The sequence below is a fragment of the Astyanax mexicanus genome, chromosome 17 (genome assembly GCF_023375975.1).
Source record: "Astyanax mexicanus isolate ESR-SI-001 chromosome 17, AstMex3_surface, whole genome shotgun sequence".
Classification (NCBI taxonomy): Eukaryota; Metazoa; Chordata; class Actinopteri; order Characiformes; family Acestrorhamphidae; genus Astyanax; species Astyanax mexicanus.
The window spans coordinates 15,488,374-15,506,502 of NC_064424.1; the positions used below are offsets into that span (position 1 = coordinate 15,488,374).

General features: G+C 41.0%; 2 protein-coding genes across 8 annotated transcripts in view; both read right to left on the minus strand.

Moving 5' to 3' along the window:
• Positions 1-613: 613 nt before the first annotated feature.
• eif4ebp3 (eukaryotic translation initiation factor 4E binding protein 3) lies at positions 614-5,909 on the minus strand. 2 transcript variants are annotated; one of them, XM_007244533.4, is made up of 3 exons: positions 5,580-5,909; positions 2,931-3,095; positions 614-1,113 (listed from the first exon to the last, which is right to left on the minus strand). In XM_007244533.4, exons 1-3 carry the CDS (start codon positions 5,710-5,712, stop codon positions 1,082-1,084), a joined length of 330 nt encoding a protein of 109 aa, XP_007244595.1. In that variant the 5' UTR covers positions 5,713-5,909; the 3' UTR covers positions 614-1,081. The 2 variants fall into 2 exon arrangements, with proteins under 2 accessions (XP_007244595.1, XP_007244596.1); XM_007244534.4 differs by having other exon boundaries at positions 615-1,110; positions 5,580-5,906.
• A 3,545-nt stretch (positions 5,910-9,454) lies between these two features.
• The window catches only part of ankhd1 (ankyrin repeat and KH domain containing 1), a 34,808-nt gene continuing 26,133 nt past the window's right edge, over positions 9,455-18,129 (minus strand). For 4 of the 6 annotated variants that reach the window (XM_049466179.1, XM_049466176.1, XM_049466175.1 and 1 more), the window contains exons 17-34: positions 17,691-17,802; positions 17,459-17,604; positions 17,173-17,315; positions 16,816-17,029; positions 16,038-16,213; positions 15,770-15,932; positions 15,544-15,639; positions 15,312-15,428; positions 15,003-15,168; positions 14,376-14,877; positions 14,003-14,158; positions 13,747-13,896; positions 11,959-13,598; positions 11,686-11,871; positions 11,338-11,592; positions 10,998-11,173; positions 10,216-10,380; positions 9,455-10,040 (exon numbers count right to left, since the gene is read on the minus strand). In XM_049466179.1, coding sequence (XP_049322136.1) covers positions 9,981-10,040; positions 10,216-10,380; positions 10,998-11,173; positions 11,338-11,592; positions 11,686-11,871; positions 11,959-13,598; positions 13,747-13,896; positions 14,003-14,158; positions 14,376-14,877; positions 15,003-15,168; positions 15,312-15,428; positions 15,544-15,639; positions 15,770-15,932; positions 16,038-16,213; positions 16,816-17,029; positions 17,173-17,315; positions 17,459-17,604; positions 17,691-17,802 — 4,623 coding nt within the window. In that variant the 3' untranslated portion in view covers positions 9,455-9,980. The remainder of the gene's footprint in view (positions 10,041-10,215; positions 10,381-10,997; positions 11,174-11,337; positions 11,593-11,685; positions 11,872-11,958; positions 13,599-13,746; positions 13,897-14,002; positions 14,159-14,375; positions 14,878-15,002; positions 15,169-15,311; positions 15,429-15,543; positions 15,640-15,769; positions 15,933-16,037; positions 16,214-16,815; positions 17,030-17,172; positions 17,316-17,458; positions 17,605-17,690; positions 17,803-18,129) is intronic. The other 2 variants (XM_049466178.1, XM_049466177.1) reach the window with 2 other exon arrangements.

Sequence of the window (18,129 nt, forward strand, 5' to 3'; positions counted from 1 at the left end):
CAATGATAAATTTATGTGAAATTTCTCTTTAAAATCAAATGCATTTATTAAGTCAATAGACAAACCCTGTTATCTACAGGTGGGCCAATTGTAATCAGTTGCTTGTGTTGGCCTAAGTTAGGATGTAATAAAAGTCATGGGTTTGTTTACTTGGATAGGAATTAAGCCTAGTCATACACTATATGTTTTTTTATTATTATTTCATTAAACAAAAAAAACATTACAAATACTGTAGAATACTTTTTAAGACTAGGCTTAAATCCTATCTGAGGAAAGTTCCTCATGGGGTTTTAAAAATATAATAAGTGATAATTGAGCCGGAGGTGGTTCTCCTTTTGTAGGAATGTCTGCAAAGAGCCAGTGTGGGTACAGTTCTTCCCTTCCAAACAAATCTGAGCACACCCACTCACACACTCTTGCTGTATCAACTGGTCTCAGTCCAAACAACTGACCATGTGAGCTTCTGGAATTAAGTGTTCTGGCATCTTTCTAAATAGCTTGTTTCAGGTTCTTTAATGTTTAGAGTGTTCAAACCAGGGTGCATCCATACAGCAACTTTAAAAGCTCCTCAATCATGCTGATCAGTAAATGGAGAAAAAAAGAAGAGTTACAATTTTTTTCTTTCTTTTTTTATTGAAAATTGTGTCATCCTGTACCGTAGTCATTATGAAACATTTTCAGCACAAGATAATGACTTCAGTGACCATCAGGCCATCTTCATCCTACTGAAGAACCAGTACAAAAAAAATCCACATTAGAAATATGCATGCAATTACATACATTTGTTCACCTTTTTGTTGTACGTGAAGTAGTACACGGGTCACAGAAGCCTCACAGTGTCTCCTCATAATAACAGAGGTTAGTCACTTATTTCATCCCAAATTTCTTTCCCAAACTATAAATGCATCACCTCACCTCAGAGTTAACCCTGTCTGAGCATTTTACTATTCAATATGAAGAAAAAAAGGTATGGAGGCACTGCAAATAAAGGAACCCCTGGTTCCTCTAATCAGGAGCACTGACAGAAAAGGATAGAAAAGGTTGCAACAGATGAGATCTCCATAGGAGGTGCATCACTGATTCAGATGTCCATCACAAACTGGCTGTCTTCTGCTAAGAAAAAGAGGAGGAGAGAGAGAGAGAGAGAGAGAGAGAGAGAGAGAGAGAGAGAGAGACGGGTAAGTGTGTTTAAAAACAGAGAATGACCTCTACTTCAAAAAAAAAATCCTCTGAGTCAGGGTGTAATGTAAACAGCTAGGCTAACCTGATACAACAGAACTCGCATGTCAAGAGTGAGGTTGTGCTTATTTTTGCTTGCTTTTCTCATAAAAGAGTGGCACAGTCTCCTTGAAACATGACATTATGACTTAAGAACACCAGGAATTTTCGGAATACTATCATTTGATTTAATTCTGTAAATAAGAAGATAACAAATTTTCAGATTACTTTCACATGCACCTCTATGATCAACTCAAGTACCTGGCTTGTCCCTTGTAAAAGAAAAGTGCATTTAAGTATATATTTTTTAAAAGTATACTTAACATGGCAAAGGTCACATTTTATCATTAAAAATAATACATATTAAAATACATAATAAATGTACTACTTTGAAACAACTTACAGCAATTGTAATTAAGCTATATTTAAATACAACATAAAAGTATTAGGTTGTGCTTTTCAGTGCTATTTTTATATAATGTCTAAAAACTTAGATTTAAGTATGTGTTTTTTAAACATAATTATTAGTACACTTAAAGTATGTTGTAAATGTGCTTCTTTGCATATTGAGGCATATAATGTTTACACCTTAATGCTACTGAGAAAAAAAAACACTTTAAGCTGTATTTAATGCCAAGATATATATACAGTATTTTCAATTAACAAAACATTTAGTTTAAAGCACATTGCTTATAAAAATAAATTTTATGAAAATACAGAAAAGGTATATTTAATGTGTATTTTTATAAAGTATATTAAATTGAAAATGTACTTTTAGTATTCTTTACCTAATTTAAACATACTTTTAACGCTCTTAAGTATACTTCCTTATCACAGGGGGTAACTAACTAAATCACTAATGTTTAAAAGGTTGCAGATTTTCCACTAAATATTGTGTAACAAAATGTAAAGACATTTTTGTAATAAACGTCAATCTGCAGACACAATGCACCAATAGTAAGACAATTAAAAGAAATTTCATCTAAACATTATCATATATTTAATAGAGTAAATGCACTCAACCCAGTTAAACAAGAAAGTGCTCTTTATTCATTTTTTTAAGAACTGAATCCACAAAGAATATTGTGGATCACGACAAATGTATTATGATTCATTGCTTATTGATATTTTGGTGCTTTGCTTCAGTAACACTCGGTGCTCAGCAGTTCGAGCACAGAACCAATAATGTCAAGGTTGTGGGTTTGATACCCGGATTTAGGCCCTTGAGCAAGACTCTAAACCCTTACTGTTCCCAAAGAGCTGCAGCGATGGCTGATCATCGCTAATGGAATTATATTGTTCTCACTGTATCACTATGTGTGTCTTCTGTGTGTGTTCACTGCATGCATAGGTTAAAAGTGGGGGCTAAATTCCAGCTGTGCCCAGATTGTATGGTCTTCTACAGATCATAATTACAATCTAAGTGTAAAACAGTCATTTTGCTTTGATGTGAAATGATTCATGGGAATTGAGTTGATTAATTTCACATTTTTGGCCAGCAGTATATACTCAACTCTCATTCACCTCAGATTTGACAGCCAATGTTTCAGCTGTTCCTTTATTAGTCTAGCATGCAGAAACCTGCTCCTCAAGTTTTGCTAGACAATGGGGCGCACATGTTTTTAAACCCAAATACCTCTAGCCAGGACATGTGTGAGAGACATCAGGTGTATAACGAATGAAGAGGAGACGTGAAGAGTGAAGAGTCTCACCACTGAGGTCCTTGCAGTCCTCCTCCTGCTCTGGCAGTTTACCCAGGGTAGGTACAGAGGGCATGGTGACCCCTGGAATGTGGGGGAGACAGCATGGCGGAGTCCGTGCGATCGGGGAGTTCCGGCATTCCAGGAGAAACTTCCTGTCATAGATTATTCTGGTTCCTGCATTAAAAAATAAGAATTATGTGCAGATGTTAAATGATGTAGCAGACCACATTCTCCATGCAAACCAAGATCAAGCCAAAAATTGCTGGCAGGAGTTCTTAAGAGTACTTTGGCTGTGATTTACTTTTCTCTATCTTGTGTTTTTCCTCAAGGCCTGGGCAGTGTTCACATTTAGGGTATAGCAAAACATGTTATGCAACTCAAGCAGTACGGCTGCTGCGGTATGGCCCAGCCCAGAGGGGTGGAGAGCGAGAGAGGGGAGCTGATTGGGGTGCTGAGTAGGAGAAAAGTACAGAAAAGGACAAGGTGGTCCTGTTTACGTGAACTGTGTTAACCTAAGCACGCTACACACTGTACAGGGGAGAACCACATCATGGGATGTTGACGGCACCACCAGGTCCCAGCACACTTTATCAGCCCACATCTGTAATCAGTCCTCTGGAGTTCAAACACTCATTTTAGCAAAGATGATAAATAAACAATAAAACTGACTGCAAATCAGCAATTTCGCCCTTTATGAGAACACAGTGCAGCACAGAAGTCCCACAGAACAGTTAAGTAAACAAGACTAAAAACAAAAGGTTGAATTAGAGGTGTGAAATATGACTAAATTTTATCATATACTGATAAATCTTCTTATTATATCAAATATATGCTTTTTAAGCATATCAAAAATATCAAGATTGTCAGCCATGCTAAAATAACACTCACTCAACTGTGCATTTCAATACAGAAATTTCAATTAGTGAATGATTTGCAGCAAAAACTGAATTAAAAAAGAAAAATGTCTCTGTGCTGTGCTTTAGGACTGTGCATTGGTGATATGATATGAATCATGACACAATATGTGATTTAATATATTGCGATAATATTGTATTACTTAAAATTAAGTGTATTAAAAACATATAAAAATGAACGAAAAATGTTTAATTTTATCCAGAGTACAACACTGCTGTCTTGCAGTGTAAACAGCAACAAAACACCATCTGACATCAATTTTACATTAGCTCAATTAATCTAATTTTTTAAAATCCATAAGGTATTGCAAAAACAATTATGAAATGATACAATATTGATATTTTCTTACACCCCTACTATGCATGAGGGTATTTAAACTAGTTTTTACAAATCTACAATTTCTAATGCGTTTTGTACGTGTATTGTGATAGAATATTTTTACCATATATCGCTCAGCTTTAGCTTTAACAATTTCAACTTTCAAGCAGGATTTGTCAGTTAACCAGGTAACTTAAGCCCAATGCTAGTGGTAAACTCCTCTGGAGAAATGGAGAGCTGTTCTCCCAGCCTGTTAACTTTGTTTTAGCCTTGTCTTTGTTGTGTTTGGACAGGGCTCACTTCAGGGTTCCTCTTCTGTGCCTCACGAGACATTACCACACAGAGACTAAAAGACAATTGCGTGACTTCAAAAATGTAAACAAACATGTGGTGCCTTGCCAACTGCAACTCTGAGCTTCAACAGGAGGCGTCCAATCTGTTACGTTAAGCAACCTGTATTACACCTCACTGTGCCAATTGAGTGAGACCACAGGTCATAATTAGCTACAGCTCTAGTGGTTAATATCCTCATGACCATCATATTGTGGACAGAGCACAGATCAGCCTTTTTGCTCCTGTTAAGATTCTAGATTTGACATGACATTAGGCTGGATTTGTATTATCATTTGGAATTTTGCAACCTGGTGTGCAGTCTTAGCCAGGTCTAAAACTTTTCAACAGACCTCAAAAACTGTTGTTAAATATAGCTTGAATAAAATAAATAAATGATAAACACTGAAGGGAGTAATATGTTTGTCTTTAAAATATTATAAGTGAGTTTCAGGCCTGCCACAATGACAATTCTTGTGTGGCTGGTAAATTTTCACAGAAAAAATTGCAATAAATTATATTATTTTCATTTTAAGAATAGATTATGCCACTGATCTGACATTGTATTAGCATAATAGTACTATTACAACGTTTTTAAAAGGGCCTATAGTGAGTACACACCACTTCTGTACACACAGTTGTTTACAGTGAGTTTTGCTTCATAACAAACACATTTTTAACACAGTAGGGAAGTAGTTAACACTTTTTATCTTACTCTCATCTCAAGTAGCATGGAGATACACACGATTAAGATAAAAAATGGAGCTCCAAATAGCTTTGTAATGTCTATATTTTATCCAAAACTAGCCCAGATATTTGTCATAATAGAAATTCACCGTAACTGGAATTTTGCAGTCTGGAAAACACTTGAACAAACTACTTTTACTTCTGAAACCTTCACTTAGACCCTTTTATCACACACCTTGGTGCTTGTAACCCAATTTATTGTCTCCCACGCAAACTCTAGCTACAAACTAATAAACAAGCCCTTTAAAACTTTCACTCTAAGACTTTCCATCTAAGAAGGGCTTGTTTATTAGTTCGTAGCTAATAAACAAGCCCTTCTTGTTCATTAGCTGGGCCAGGCGGGCTCACCTCCGGGCGTGGTGGAGAAGAGGGTCCCCCCGGGGGTCTGGCTGTAGGAGTCGGGGAGGGGAGACCAGCTCTTGGCGGCAGCAGCTCGGCTGGGAATGGGGCAGCCCGAGGACTCCTCACACACTGCGGACATGATCTCTGATACTCTCAGCGGACCTCAGGACGCGGTTCTGTACTGACAGCGGCTTTAGCAGCGCTTACACAGCAGGACTGTGTTTCAGGCTCGGTTCTGGAGAGAAGTATTCGGGCTCGGCTCTGTTACCTGTTCACTCACAGTCTCTGCTCTCTCGGGTCTCCGGACTGAAGTCAGCAGAGCGGGAGAGCCGCGCGCTTTTGGAGTGTAGTTAAAGGGGGCGGGGCATGAACCGAGCTGACGTAACAGCAGTGAAAGAGTTCATTATATATAAGATGTTATTACATACCTGTCAAGTCTCCCGTTTTGGCCGGGAAACTACCGTATTTTACTCCTCTTTCCCGCCGTCCTCCCGTATTAGTATTTTACCGTAAATTTCCCGTATTATACTAGATAAAAAAAATATAGGCCACAGGCGACAATGCACTGACCGCTGTGTGTCTCTTAACCAATCGTGTTGCCGGTTCAAGGAGAAAGTCCCGCCTTTCAGGAGAAACAGCCAATCAGCTTGCTGGTTTTGCGGAGCGCAGTTTAGTGTGGGGGAAGCCCCGACCCTCCCCTCGCTGTGAGTTCAGGCAGCTAGTCGGAGCAGCTGTCGTTAAAACTAATCTGGATATACGGAGATTTTTCTAAAAGAAAGGTAATTAACCATGTAAACTGTGATGAGATTGTTTCTGATAGCTGGTTAAAAAGACTCTTCTCTGAATCAAAACATAAATTAAACCCATTGTGTGTTTAATAAAATCCAGCTTGTGACTCAGTTAGTTTAACTTTAGAATTAGCTAGATAGATATTCAGGGTTTGAGAAAAATCTACATACATATAATGCCCTGCCCTGATGTGCCTGATCAGCCAAAACCTATAATTTCCAAACTCTATTAGTTCAGGGCTAGTTTTAGGGTGTGTTAGAATTTGTTTAAATCTCAAGTATTGTGGTGTAATGTATTATTTAGAAGGGGTAGAAGAGATGGTTGAGCTGGAGAGAGAGAGAAAATGTGGAGAGGGCTGAAATTAACTGAACTGATCAGGAGTGGACTGAACGATAGAAAGAAGTATTAATGAAAGATTATTAATTGTGTAGGCCCCTTAGGACTATTATTTACTTATGGAATATATCTGATCCATGTCCTTTTTGTAAATTTGTGCACCCTTCAATTTCAATTTTAAATCTATTAAATAATATATATATATATATATATATATATATATATATATATATATATATATATATATATACATATTAATTTTTAGCCCTCGGTTGGGCTGTTGGGGCGGCGGAAAAATCCCTTATTTTTAAGTCCAAAACTTGACAGGTATGTGTTATTATCGCAAAGAATATATGTTTTTAAACTTTTAAATTCTACTAGCAAAACACTTTATACACAAACAAACATTTTCAGACGCAAAACTATACCAAAAATTCTTTTTTTCAATATATTTAAGTAGAATCAATAAAAAAAAGTTCTTTTATGATCTGTTTTTATAATGATTTATCGTATGTTGATAAGCCTTCCTCGGGTAATGTATTATTCTTTTCATTTGTAATTTTATTTGTACTTTTCTGTTCCATGAGCATGTTGGATCCATAAAGATTTTTTTTCTAGTTTATCAATATTGTGGCGTGGAAGAGGAAGGAGGACGCCACAATATCAAAAGGTGTAAAAAGTATCGACATCCATTACTTGGGTAGAAGTATAGATACTAGAGTTTAAAAATGCTTCAGTAGAAGTTTAAGTATCAACTCAAGTTTTTTTTGTCACACTTTTTTCTCAGGTAAAAGTATAAAAGTCCTGGTTTAAAAAAAAAAATCCATAATGACAATAAATGTTATATTAAAATGTTAATGTTGATACATTTGGAATGCACTAGACTCATTGTTTCTGCATATATGCCCATTTAAAAATGAATGCATCTTAGTACAATGCAAATATATAGGCTTAGTTGGACGTTTGTCTGGAGTTCTCTAGAGTCTCTGCACGGTTCATTTTCATACTAGGATACATACATCTGCTATTTTCTTGAGCGTGACGCGTGCAGATGTGATGGATCAGCATAAACCAATAGGGTGTTGGAATGAAATACACGTATACTTCTTATCCAGCCACAGACAAATTCACTCAATCCGGATTGAGAGATTTATCTGTATAGGGTTTTGTTTTTGAACGACCAGAAGCCGGTAAGAAAAGAAGCTAAAATTAAATGGGAGTAACGATGCTATTTTAAAAATATAAAGAGAAGAAAGTACAACAGAGATGAATATGTTGTGTGCATTTTCAAAAACGTATTATTTCATTCTCTATATTCCTATCATTTGTATTTATGTTATCATCAAAATAAATGTTGAAAGAAGTAAAAGATGCAGCTGGACTTAATCGAACTCAACCACCTTGTGTTAAATTGAACAAGCAGTCTGAACATGTTTTTAGAATCGTTCAATTCAAACAATCTCTCAGAAAATGATGTGCAGAGACTGAGTATCTAACATAAATAAATAATATAAACATAATAAATAAATGATTTAATTGAGCGACATGTTCAAGTTTCGTTGTTTTCAGTAATTAAAAACAACTAATATTATTTGGTAGTACCAGACCTCAGATTAACATAGGCTACACTTAGTGGGGGGAGATAGATTTGGTCTGATGCTGCATTCATTCCATTTGGCTTACCTATGAAGTCCGAGGTCAGATCTGGGAATGATTTTCCCCAAAACATCCAGCCAACTGAAGACATTCGAGTTCACACCAACTGGCTTGATACGCCTTTACTGCTGGTTTAATGGCAAATTTAACCAAAATGTTCCAGATTATCACTGTTAGCAAAAATTCAAACGACAATGCTTTATTCAGGATGTGTGTCTGATTTAATGAGACAGACAGAGATTATGGACTGTGGGGGATTGATGGGGTTGGTGAGGTCAGGCCTCTCGACTTTGAGTATGAAATCCAACTTGTGAGGGGCATTCTAATAACTCGAACATTCGAACATTCCTACGTATGAGTTTCTGTTGCCTTTAAGTGGTGTCAGGAATACTGAATTTATGACATGACTGCATGTGAACCCCATACCAACCTAAACTTTATTTATCAATGGTAAAACTCAGGGTTTGGTTAAGCTCCGACTTTGAGTTGGGGGTGGGTCAAAAAAGCCACTGTAAATATATTTCAACTTTGTAACAGAAAAGGCAAAAACAAAACAGGCAATCTCTGGCAACAGAAAAGCAGACAACAAATGTTCTTAAGAGTGTAATGCAATATCTACAAGCTGCAAGGTTGTAAGTACAAGATTCTGAGGTGGACTTTAGCCCAGCCCCAATTTACCAGGATACTGCTAAAAACCCAGGCTTTTGTCTTTTTTTTGACAGCTTCTTGAAAACACTCTCCAAAGTGGAGATTTTTGAAAGTTCTGTTCTCCCAGATAATTAGCATCTAGTGTTTTTAGATCTGGTGGGGACAATGGAGACGAAAAGGGACACACACACACACACACACACACATACATACACAAATACTCCACTCCCTGAACTTTAGAGTGGATCCATGTGAAACTGCACCCCCTGTCTGCAGAAGAAGTTCATGTTATGATCTCATTTTAGCCTTGTGTGCAGCTGGCTGATCTACTGTTTATTTTCACAATCACATCTGATAAAGATGTTGGCTACAGTCTTTCATATGAACATTTACCATTACTGACACTTAAGACTACAGCTTTATTTAAAAGAAAAATAATGACACCATTTGGAAACATTTCCAACTTTTTATTGAATATTAAGGTAAATATTTCACATTAATACAGGCTACATAAAGTAGAGCCACTATACGACATGAAATTTACTCTCATTTTAACCCTTTTTCAGTATGTAAACAATTATACATGTATTTACCACTCTAAAAGGTCTGATTTCTCTCTTTATGTAATCATCTAGTTCTTGGCCGAGTATAAATAGCGCACTGTCCTATTGAGCCCTGCAGACCAAGAACACTTTATGTGGGGCTTAACTGTCAAAATGGCTATACTACTCAGAGAATGTATCCTGTTGAACAGGCAATCGGTTTGTTCATAGACTGTGGTAAACACGTTAAAGCCCACACTGGATTCTTTCTTTTTAGTTAGGCACATCAAAGGTGTCCGTCTCTCAAATTTCATAAATTTTAATTTTTGAAAGGGGACACTCCTAGGTTAACATTTTGGTAATTACGTAATTATCTTGTTCTTTAACGTGTATTTCTTGTTACTGCTCCTACGCCTCTCAGTCTCTAGGTGTGTGTTTAGTTGACATGATTCAGATGCACATTTCCCACATGAGGGGCCCAAGTCCCAGGCCAGACCTGAAACGACAAGGTTTCAACAGTCAGAACAGACCATATTTACAGGAAAGAAAAAAATGAGAACCAGTATTTGGGGTGGAATCATTGATTTTTGAATTAGCTTTCTTGAGGTTAATACTCATTTTGTTCATTATTCATGGACTCACAACAGGACAGGGCTTCTTACAATAGTTACCTGCTGTGGGTCTGAATTCTCAGCCGAGTTAGGGACCACTTTCAGGATGGGGTTCCAGCTAGGGTCCGTGGTGTGAAGCCCATTGTACATGGGACCTCCAGGACCTTCAGTCATCTGAGGGTGAGGAGGGAGTATCGTGCCACCATACATTGACATCGGCAACCCCTAACACATTAAAGAGTCAGACCAGAAGAAAAATCAGCAAAACAGATTTACATTTAAACTACATTTTTTAAAACCCCTAATCAAGAATTGCTTAAGCTGAAAGAGGATATGATAGTCTGAACACATTATCACTTTTTATTTCTAACTGACGAACAGCAATCAAGCACAGCATTAAGACCATTTCCTTGTTTATACTCCCATTACTATTTTTTTGGTTTTCCTAAGCATATATAGGATACTTTGTATGTCTTTAATTACAGACTGTAGTACTTCCTGTTTCTCTATATACACACACACAAGTTATCCTCCTCCTTTCATCCTGTGCTACAATGTTCAGGGACCCCACAGGACTACAACAGAGCAGCTCTTATTTGGGCAGCAGATCATTCTCAGCTCTGCGGTGACACACTACCACAGGGGTGGTGTGTTAGTGTATGCTTTATCGCCATTACTGGATCAGATACAGCAGTGCTGTAGGTTATGCTTGATCTGTGTAAGACATCATACATGCTCACTGAATTCAATCAGTCTCCTGTAGACATGAATATCCAAAAGCATTTTCAGTTTTAATTTTTTCAGTCTTTTAAAATTTTAGTAGCAAGCTTCAGTGCTCAAACCTTTGGAAAATCCATGAAGTTTGTGGGCATGGGCTGGTGGAAGGTGTTGGAGGGAGCCACAATTCCGGTGTCATCACGCTCCATAGCCTGATGCTGAGAAAATGCTGACTGCTCCTGTAATTGCTGGTGCATCATTGGCCCTCCCATCAAAGGCTGAGACCAAGCAGACATCCCTTCTGTCAAAACAAAAAAAAAGTTTTACCCCAAAAACAGGCCACTATGCAGTTACAGGTTTATGGTTATGAATCAAGATTAGGTCTAGCTAGATATATTGTATACTAAAAATCAGGGTTGCAGACAAATATATGTGTTTCCTCCCACTAGTATTTGTTTGACTTACCAGAGGCACTGCCAACTCCATATGACCAGATACCGCCCTGTCCAACCGGTGGTGTGTAGCTGGAGGGCAGAATTGTGTGGTTGACTGTGCCTGTCTGCCGGATGCGAGCCAGGCGCTCTGTGCCAATAGGTGGGGGCACTTTGCGGTCCTGCTGGCTAGAGCTGCTGGGCTTGGCTTGGATCAAGGCAGGGGTCACGGTGGATGTGGACAGAGGGGAAGATGCTCCAGATGATACAGAGGGCACAGGAGACTCACCTAAACACAGAAAGCAGAAATTAATTAAAATGCACTTGCCTAATAATAAAAATGTAGTACGTCTTGTTTGAAATGAGAACACAAGTTCCTTACTTATTCTCGTACAGGATGTAGAGGCGCTCCAAGGATGAGGGGAGAAGTGCTGACGACTAAATGAGGGCGTTCCGACAGGAGCAGGGCCCGGCAGGAACACAGGGCTGGCCGACATGCTTGGGGCGAAGCTGGTGAGCGCGGTGGAGGAGGAGATGGAATTGCCAGTGGGATCCATTGGGTGCATTCCTATTAAACCAAAATATTCAAGTTACATTTCAATCAAAATATGTTTATACTCTAGTCTGCCTCTTCAAAAGACTAAAAAAAACTTACCAATGGGGCTAGATGCCATTCTCTGAGAGGCACAGCGAAACCCTGGTGCTTTGGAGCTATCAGGAGGGGCCATGCTGCTCTCCATCGGTCCCATTCCTCCGATGTAGGCAGCCGGGGCACTGTAGGGCTGTTCTGGTGGAGTGCGTGCAGGAAGATGACATGCTCCCCACACCTGGTTGTTGCCCACTTGGTTGCTGTCAAAGAAGCTGCTGAAGTGATTGAAAAGAGCCGCAGGACCAAAATTCGGGGGCAACTGAGCCTTCCCACTGTGGAGGTGCATCTGGGAGCCGTTCATTACGTTCATGGTGGAGGATATCTGCAGAGAGGGAGGTGGCATGCTGGCAGCAACCAGACTGGGAGGGGGAGGCTGCTGCTGCTGTTTGATAGGTTCCTGTGTTGCACCTGGGGGCACGTACACGGATTGCGGCTCTTGCAGAGGAGCGCCAGGAGCCATGGGGTAGTAGGGCCCCGGGGGCTGCATCCGAGGGGACACTCCAGGCGTGGCGTAGTGAGGTAAGGTGCTGCTGGTGTTGGTAAGGGTGTTGCTGCAGGTGGGTGGCGCAGGACGAGAGACGGGTAGAGTAGTGCCAGGCTGGGCTGTGGAGGAGGAACTGGGCTCTGTGCTGGAGGTGAAGGGGAGGGGTAGTTGCTGTCTGCCTTCTGTCTGCATGGGTAGCGCAGGCTGTGCTGAAGGAGACACGGGGAAGTGCAAGGGGGCTGAAGGGCTGGGGGTCTCGCATGGAGCGCTCGAAACAGGAACCGTCAGGTCAGCCGGCTTCTCTTTAGCAGGTGTGCCAATGGCAGCAGGCTCTGGCTTGGGGACTGGAGGATGCTGTGAAGGTGGGGCGATTGGGGCAGGCAGAGGTGGAGGGGTCGTGGAATTGGTGGGAGCACAGCTGAGGGGAACAGATGCAGCCTGTGCAGCAGAAGAACTGCTGGCAGTGGTGGTGATGGCAGGTGCGGTGCCGGACTTGGGCTCAGCAGAGAAAAGCTGCTTCCGGACTGAGGTGGGTGTGGGGGTGTTTGAGGGAGCAGAGTTGGTGGGAGAGGCAGTGGAGCCAGGAGCGACAGCAGAAGTTGACACTGGGGCAGGGTGCTCAGCGGTAGCAGGGGTAGAGTTAGAAGGACGTGGGGCAGCACTGCCGGTGTGTTTGGGTGAGCTGTTAGCGCTGCCAGGGCTCACAGGACGCACAGGGAACGGGCCCCACGTGTTCGGTGAGGGAGAGAAGGTGCCGCCGAACTGTGCCATGGGCAGACGTGGGTGACGAATCTGGTGCATGGTCTGAGCTGCCAAGATAGCCAGCTGAGGATGCGTGTAGGCCAGTGGTGGCAGAGAGACGAAGGGGGGTCTGACACCAGGCGGCATATTTTTGCCAATTTTGCTTGCTTGCTGCGAGCTGGAGTTAGAGGAGGACTGAAAAGACACGTTGGAGGAGGGCACAACCGACGGCAGGCCTTTTGAAGTGGCTGCAGTGGTGCTCGTGGCTCCCGTGGAGGTGGTGTAGGTGGAGCCAATTTTGGTGTTGGTGCCAGGCTGGCGAATGTGGTTGCGAGGAATCAGGTCCTCTAGCTCTTTGGCAGGGTCCTGGATCAATGCATTGATCAGTTGGACAGCATGCCGTGTTGACTCTGTGCCACCTCTGAAAAAGAGCAGACAACAAGTTTAAAGGATACGTAGAATACCTATGCACACACTAGGGACGTTCACAAAAGTATACATTAAAAGAAGAAAAAAAAACATTGATTCAGTGAGAAAGTAATTAGTTATATGCAGAATAGGATTTGCACCTGATTGTGATCATTCTCTCGCCATTTTTGTCCTTCTGTTTGTCAACATCTATGTGTGCACCCGTCACGTCTTGAATGGCTGTGATATTACAGCCACCTCTGCCCATGATTCGAGACACCACAGAGGCCGGGACTGAGAGCTTCTTTGACCTGAACAAAACAGGTAAAATCGCAGCATTTTCCCATAAATAAAAATGTAATGCAGAAGCAGACATCTAACTTCATTACCCTTTTGATGACACACTACGCTGCTTACCTTCGAACAACCTCTTTCCATCCGTCCTCTCTCTTCTGTCCCCTCTTGGGGCTTGTGAGGTTCATTTTGCTGTTGGGTGAAGTGACTGGCAGTGAAATGGTCTTGAGCGAAGAGGGCAAGCAGCTGGAAGGCAGATCACTAATGACTTCATGAGCTCTGTAATGGATAATATAGTATTACAGAGAACTAATTTAACGATATTGTCATGATAATACACGTCTACCGTAAATCATAATGTATCTGGATAAAAGGATCCAACTATCACTAGTATAAATGTAACATTTAACATTGTTTGCACTTTAGAATAATCTAGGCTTCATCCTGAGCCAATCCAGCCAGCTAATACAACCTGAAAACCTACAAAAACGCATACCTTTGTTGTGGTTTTGAGATGGACACAGTAACTTTCTCCTCCCGGGAACAGGGCAGCGATAGGCCCTGCCGCTTCTCAGTTGCAGGTGGAGGCAGGCTGGGCCCTGTTGGGGCCGAAGATGAAGATGAAGAGGACGATGAGGAAGGTAGGTCAGCCATTTCATGGCTTTTACTGCCATTGCTGCTCTCACTGTTGCAGTCAGTGCTGTCTAGGTTGTCTGAGTCACTGGTGCCTCCCGGCGCCCCACCACCTCTGGGTTCACCATGGATCTTGTTTTTGTCAGCCTTCTGCTGCGCCAGCGCCACCTGAGGATCTTGGAGTATGATGGGTTCATTGTGTGAATCCTTGGTCTTGTTCTTTTTATTTTTGCGGTTGGTGCTGGGTGTGGTGGCCACGTTGGCTCGCTTCTTGCCAAAAGCATTGGTGAAGGTGGTGGAGGTGGCAGAGATGCCAATGGTAGTGGTTGTAGTGGCGCTTGGGGGCTCAATAGGGACCTCCACCTCTGCAGAAGCAGACGAAAAGATTGAAGATTAAAGAAAACCTTACTGAGGGACATCTGTGTACAGTAAAGATAAAAAGGAAGGAAATACAGAGCTAGATTTTAAAAAGGTACAATAATCCATATACCTTCAGCAGAGTCCTCCTTCAGGTCCTGTGCCTCTGAAAACACATCCTTCACTTTTGCCTCTTCTTCTTCTAGTTTTTTCTTTTGCTCCTCCTTCTTCTTTTTGCGTTTCTCTTTACGTTTCTCTCTCTTTGCTGCCAGAGCTTGTTTTTTACTTTCTTCACGAGACTGTGGTCAAAACCAAGGAACAGAACGTGAAATTAGTTTTACCTTCAAATTAAACACTCTAATTGGAAACTGCTACAAAGGTGCTTTGTTCATAAAAAATATAACTAATGCTTTCCTCACTGGAACTTTACTTTAAAGCATACCTTCTCAAGATCAAGCTCCTTCAGCAGAATGCTGGCATTCTTGTTCGCCTCAGCAGCCTGTTGGTCTTTGGCTTTGACAATGGTCTCCATGCACTGATGACACTTCTTAAGCATCTCCTGGGAACACAAGACCAAGACTCAAATCAGGCAATTTTTTACAACAAAATATTTTAATAAACCCACAAACTACAAACTTAACCTATGGGGTACAAAGTAATGCTTCACTCATTACCTTGTCTGTGATTGTGGCGATGTATCTCATGCACTCGATGTCTGAGGGGAACTGATTCACCTCCTTCACCAAGTACTGCACCACTTTCACATGACCCTACAAACAGGAACATAAAAACAGTGCTTTATTTCTTCCTCTGTACTAGCCCACACATTCTTCCTCCTGTGATATACTACCTCATACAATCCCTTCATCAAACACATAACGTACACCTTACAGAACGTACCTTACGGAATGCTGCCATGAGAGGGGTGATCTTGCGGTTATCTGCTGCATCCACGTCGGCCCCAGCTTGCACTAGTAGCTGCACCACATCGAAATGGCCGCCATTCGCAGCCAACCACAGAGGAGTGTTCCCCTTCTTGTTGCGCACATCAATGTGTGCCCCTCTGTTGAAAGAGACAAAGAAAAGAGCAACGTGATTAATGTAATTATCAATTAAGTTGGTGTTAAATATTATATCTCAGAAGCTGACATTTTTTCATTTTACTCACCTGTTAATAAGGAGCTCACAAAACTTGTAGTGGCCCTTGTCTGCAGCAATGGTCAGGGCGGTGTCACGGGACGAGGGGACAGGCGGGGCGTTGACATCTGCTCCTTTATCCAGCAGCACTCGGCCTACCTCTGCATAGCCACCAGACGCAGCCTCCATAAGAGGGGTAAGTCCCGTCTATGACAAGAGTATCAATAAGTATCAGTATTATTCAATAGAGCAAACAAAATGTACAAATCAGGGTTCATACACTTATAACCAATAAATATCCATTATTTTTTTAATGATTTTTCCATGCTTTCAAGACTAATTTTCATGACCATACAATTTTTTAAATCATCAGTGCAGACAATAAAACCAAAAATCAACTAAAACTATAATTAAAACTGATTATAGAAAGTCTAAAATGAATCTGCCACTCAATCCGTAATAATAAAATGTGTCTGGCTAAATTACTGAATTAACTCTAAGCTGATATATTTATTAACTCAATATAGATTTTCTCTATTGATAAACTGAAACAAAGATTTGTAGACCAAATTTCCAAGACTTTTCCAAAACTTTCTGGGTATTTTAATTTTTTTAAAAATTATCCAGGCCTGGAAATTGCTATTTTAAAATTCCATGAATTTTCCAGGCTTTTCATGCCTGTACGAACCCTGACACATGCACTAGAAACATAACTTGACAGTTTCTGACAGTTATTAAATCACTGATTTGATTAATTTAAGTTAGAGGGTGAGGAAGAAAGAAAGCTAATTTCTAGAATGGCACCTAACCTTAGCGCGGTGCTCAACGTTAGCCTTGCGGTCCAGCAGAAGGCTGACCACCTCTGCCCTTCCCTGGAAGCAGGCCAGCGTCAGTGCTGTGTTTCGGTTGGTCTCAATCTGAGCGTTGATGTCCGAGCCCATGTCCAGCAGCAGCTTTACTGCTGGTACGTGACCGTTCATGGCTGCTAGCATCAAAGGAGAGATGCCCAGCTTGCTGCCCGTCCTAGATTGGTCAAAGACAAAGATGCATTAGTGAAAAGACAGAACTGCAAGGTTCCAGGAAAAGATTACAGCTCACACATCATAGTCAACTCTCCTAGAGATAAGCAAATATACAGGGAAGTTTAAATGAACAAATTCTCTGACCTGGAGTTAATCTCAGCTCCAGCATTGAGGAGGATTTTTATTATATTGACGTAGCCCCCTGAGGCAGCTAGGCTAAGAGGTGTGTAGTCTGACACGTTACGATGCTCCTTGTTAGCGCCGCGGAGCAGCAACAGTTCCACCACCTGCAGAGATGGAGCCAAAAGTTATTTTCTTTCTTTGGAACTTAAGGAAATATTTTTATAAAATTAGAGAGTGATCGCAGCCATTAAAAAAAAAAATGATTTGCTTACTTACAAATGCTACTAATAGCTTTCTAAAAACGTACCTCTTGCCTGCCACCTGAACAGGCCAAGGAGAGAGGGGTGTCTTTGGTCCTCTCGGACTGAGCCTCGATGTCTCCTCCTTTGTCGAGGAGGATCTCAACAACACCAACATGACCCGCGGTGGCCGCCAGGATCAGAGGAGTAAACCCTGTTGATAGAGAGCAAAAACAGGATCAGATTTAGCTTTGTCTCAGTAGAATGTCTATGTGTGTAGTGGTCTAAATTAATTCTTACCCTTCTTGTCCCGGTGCTCAATGTTGGCCCCGCGTGCAATGAGCACTGACACAAGCTCTTCATGGCCTCCAGCACAGGCCAGAGTCAGAGCAGTGTCATGATTGCTCTCCGTCTGAGGGGGCGAGAAGAAACAATAAAACACTTATCATTGCACTAAGGCGTTTCATTTTTTTAAACGCCTTTTTTTTAATACAACGAGTGCTATTGGACCCTTTTGGAATTTTTTTATTTTATTTGTTTAAGACCACACAATTTTTTAAATCAAGACTGCCTAAATAATAATACAAAAAAAATCTACAACCAAAGCACTATCACTGTTAGGCACAAACTAGGTACCTTATGATTCGATTCAATTCTAATTCAGAAGTCTGTGATGCGATAAAACGATCTTGATGCATCTTTTTTTTTCTATACAGTATTTCTTTCCTCATTTCATTAC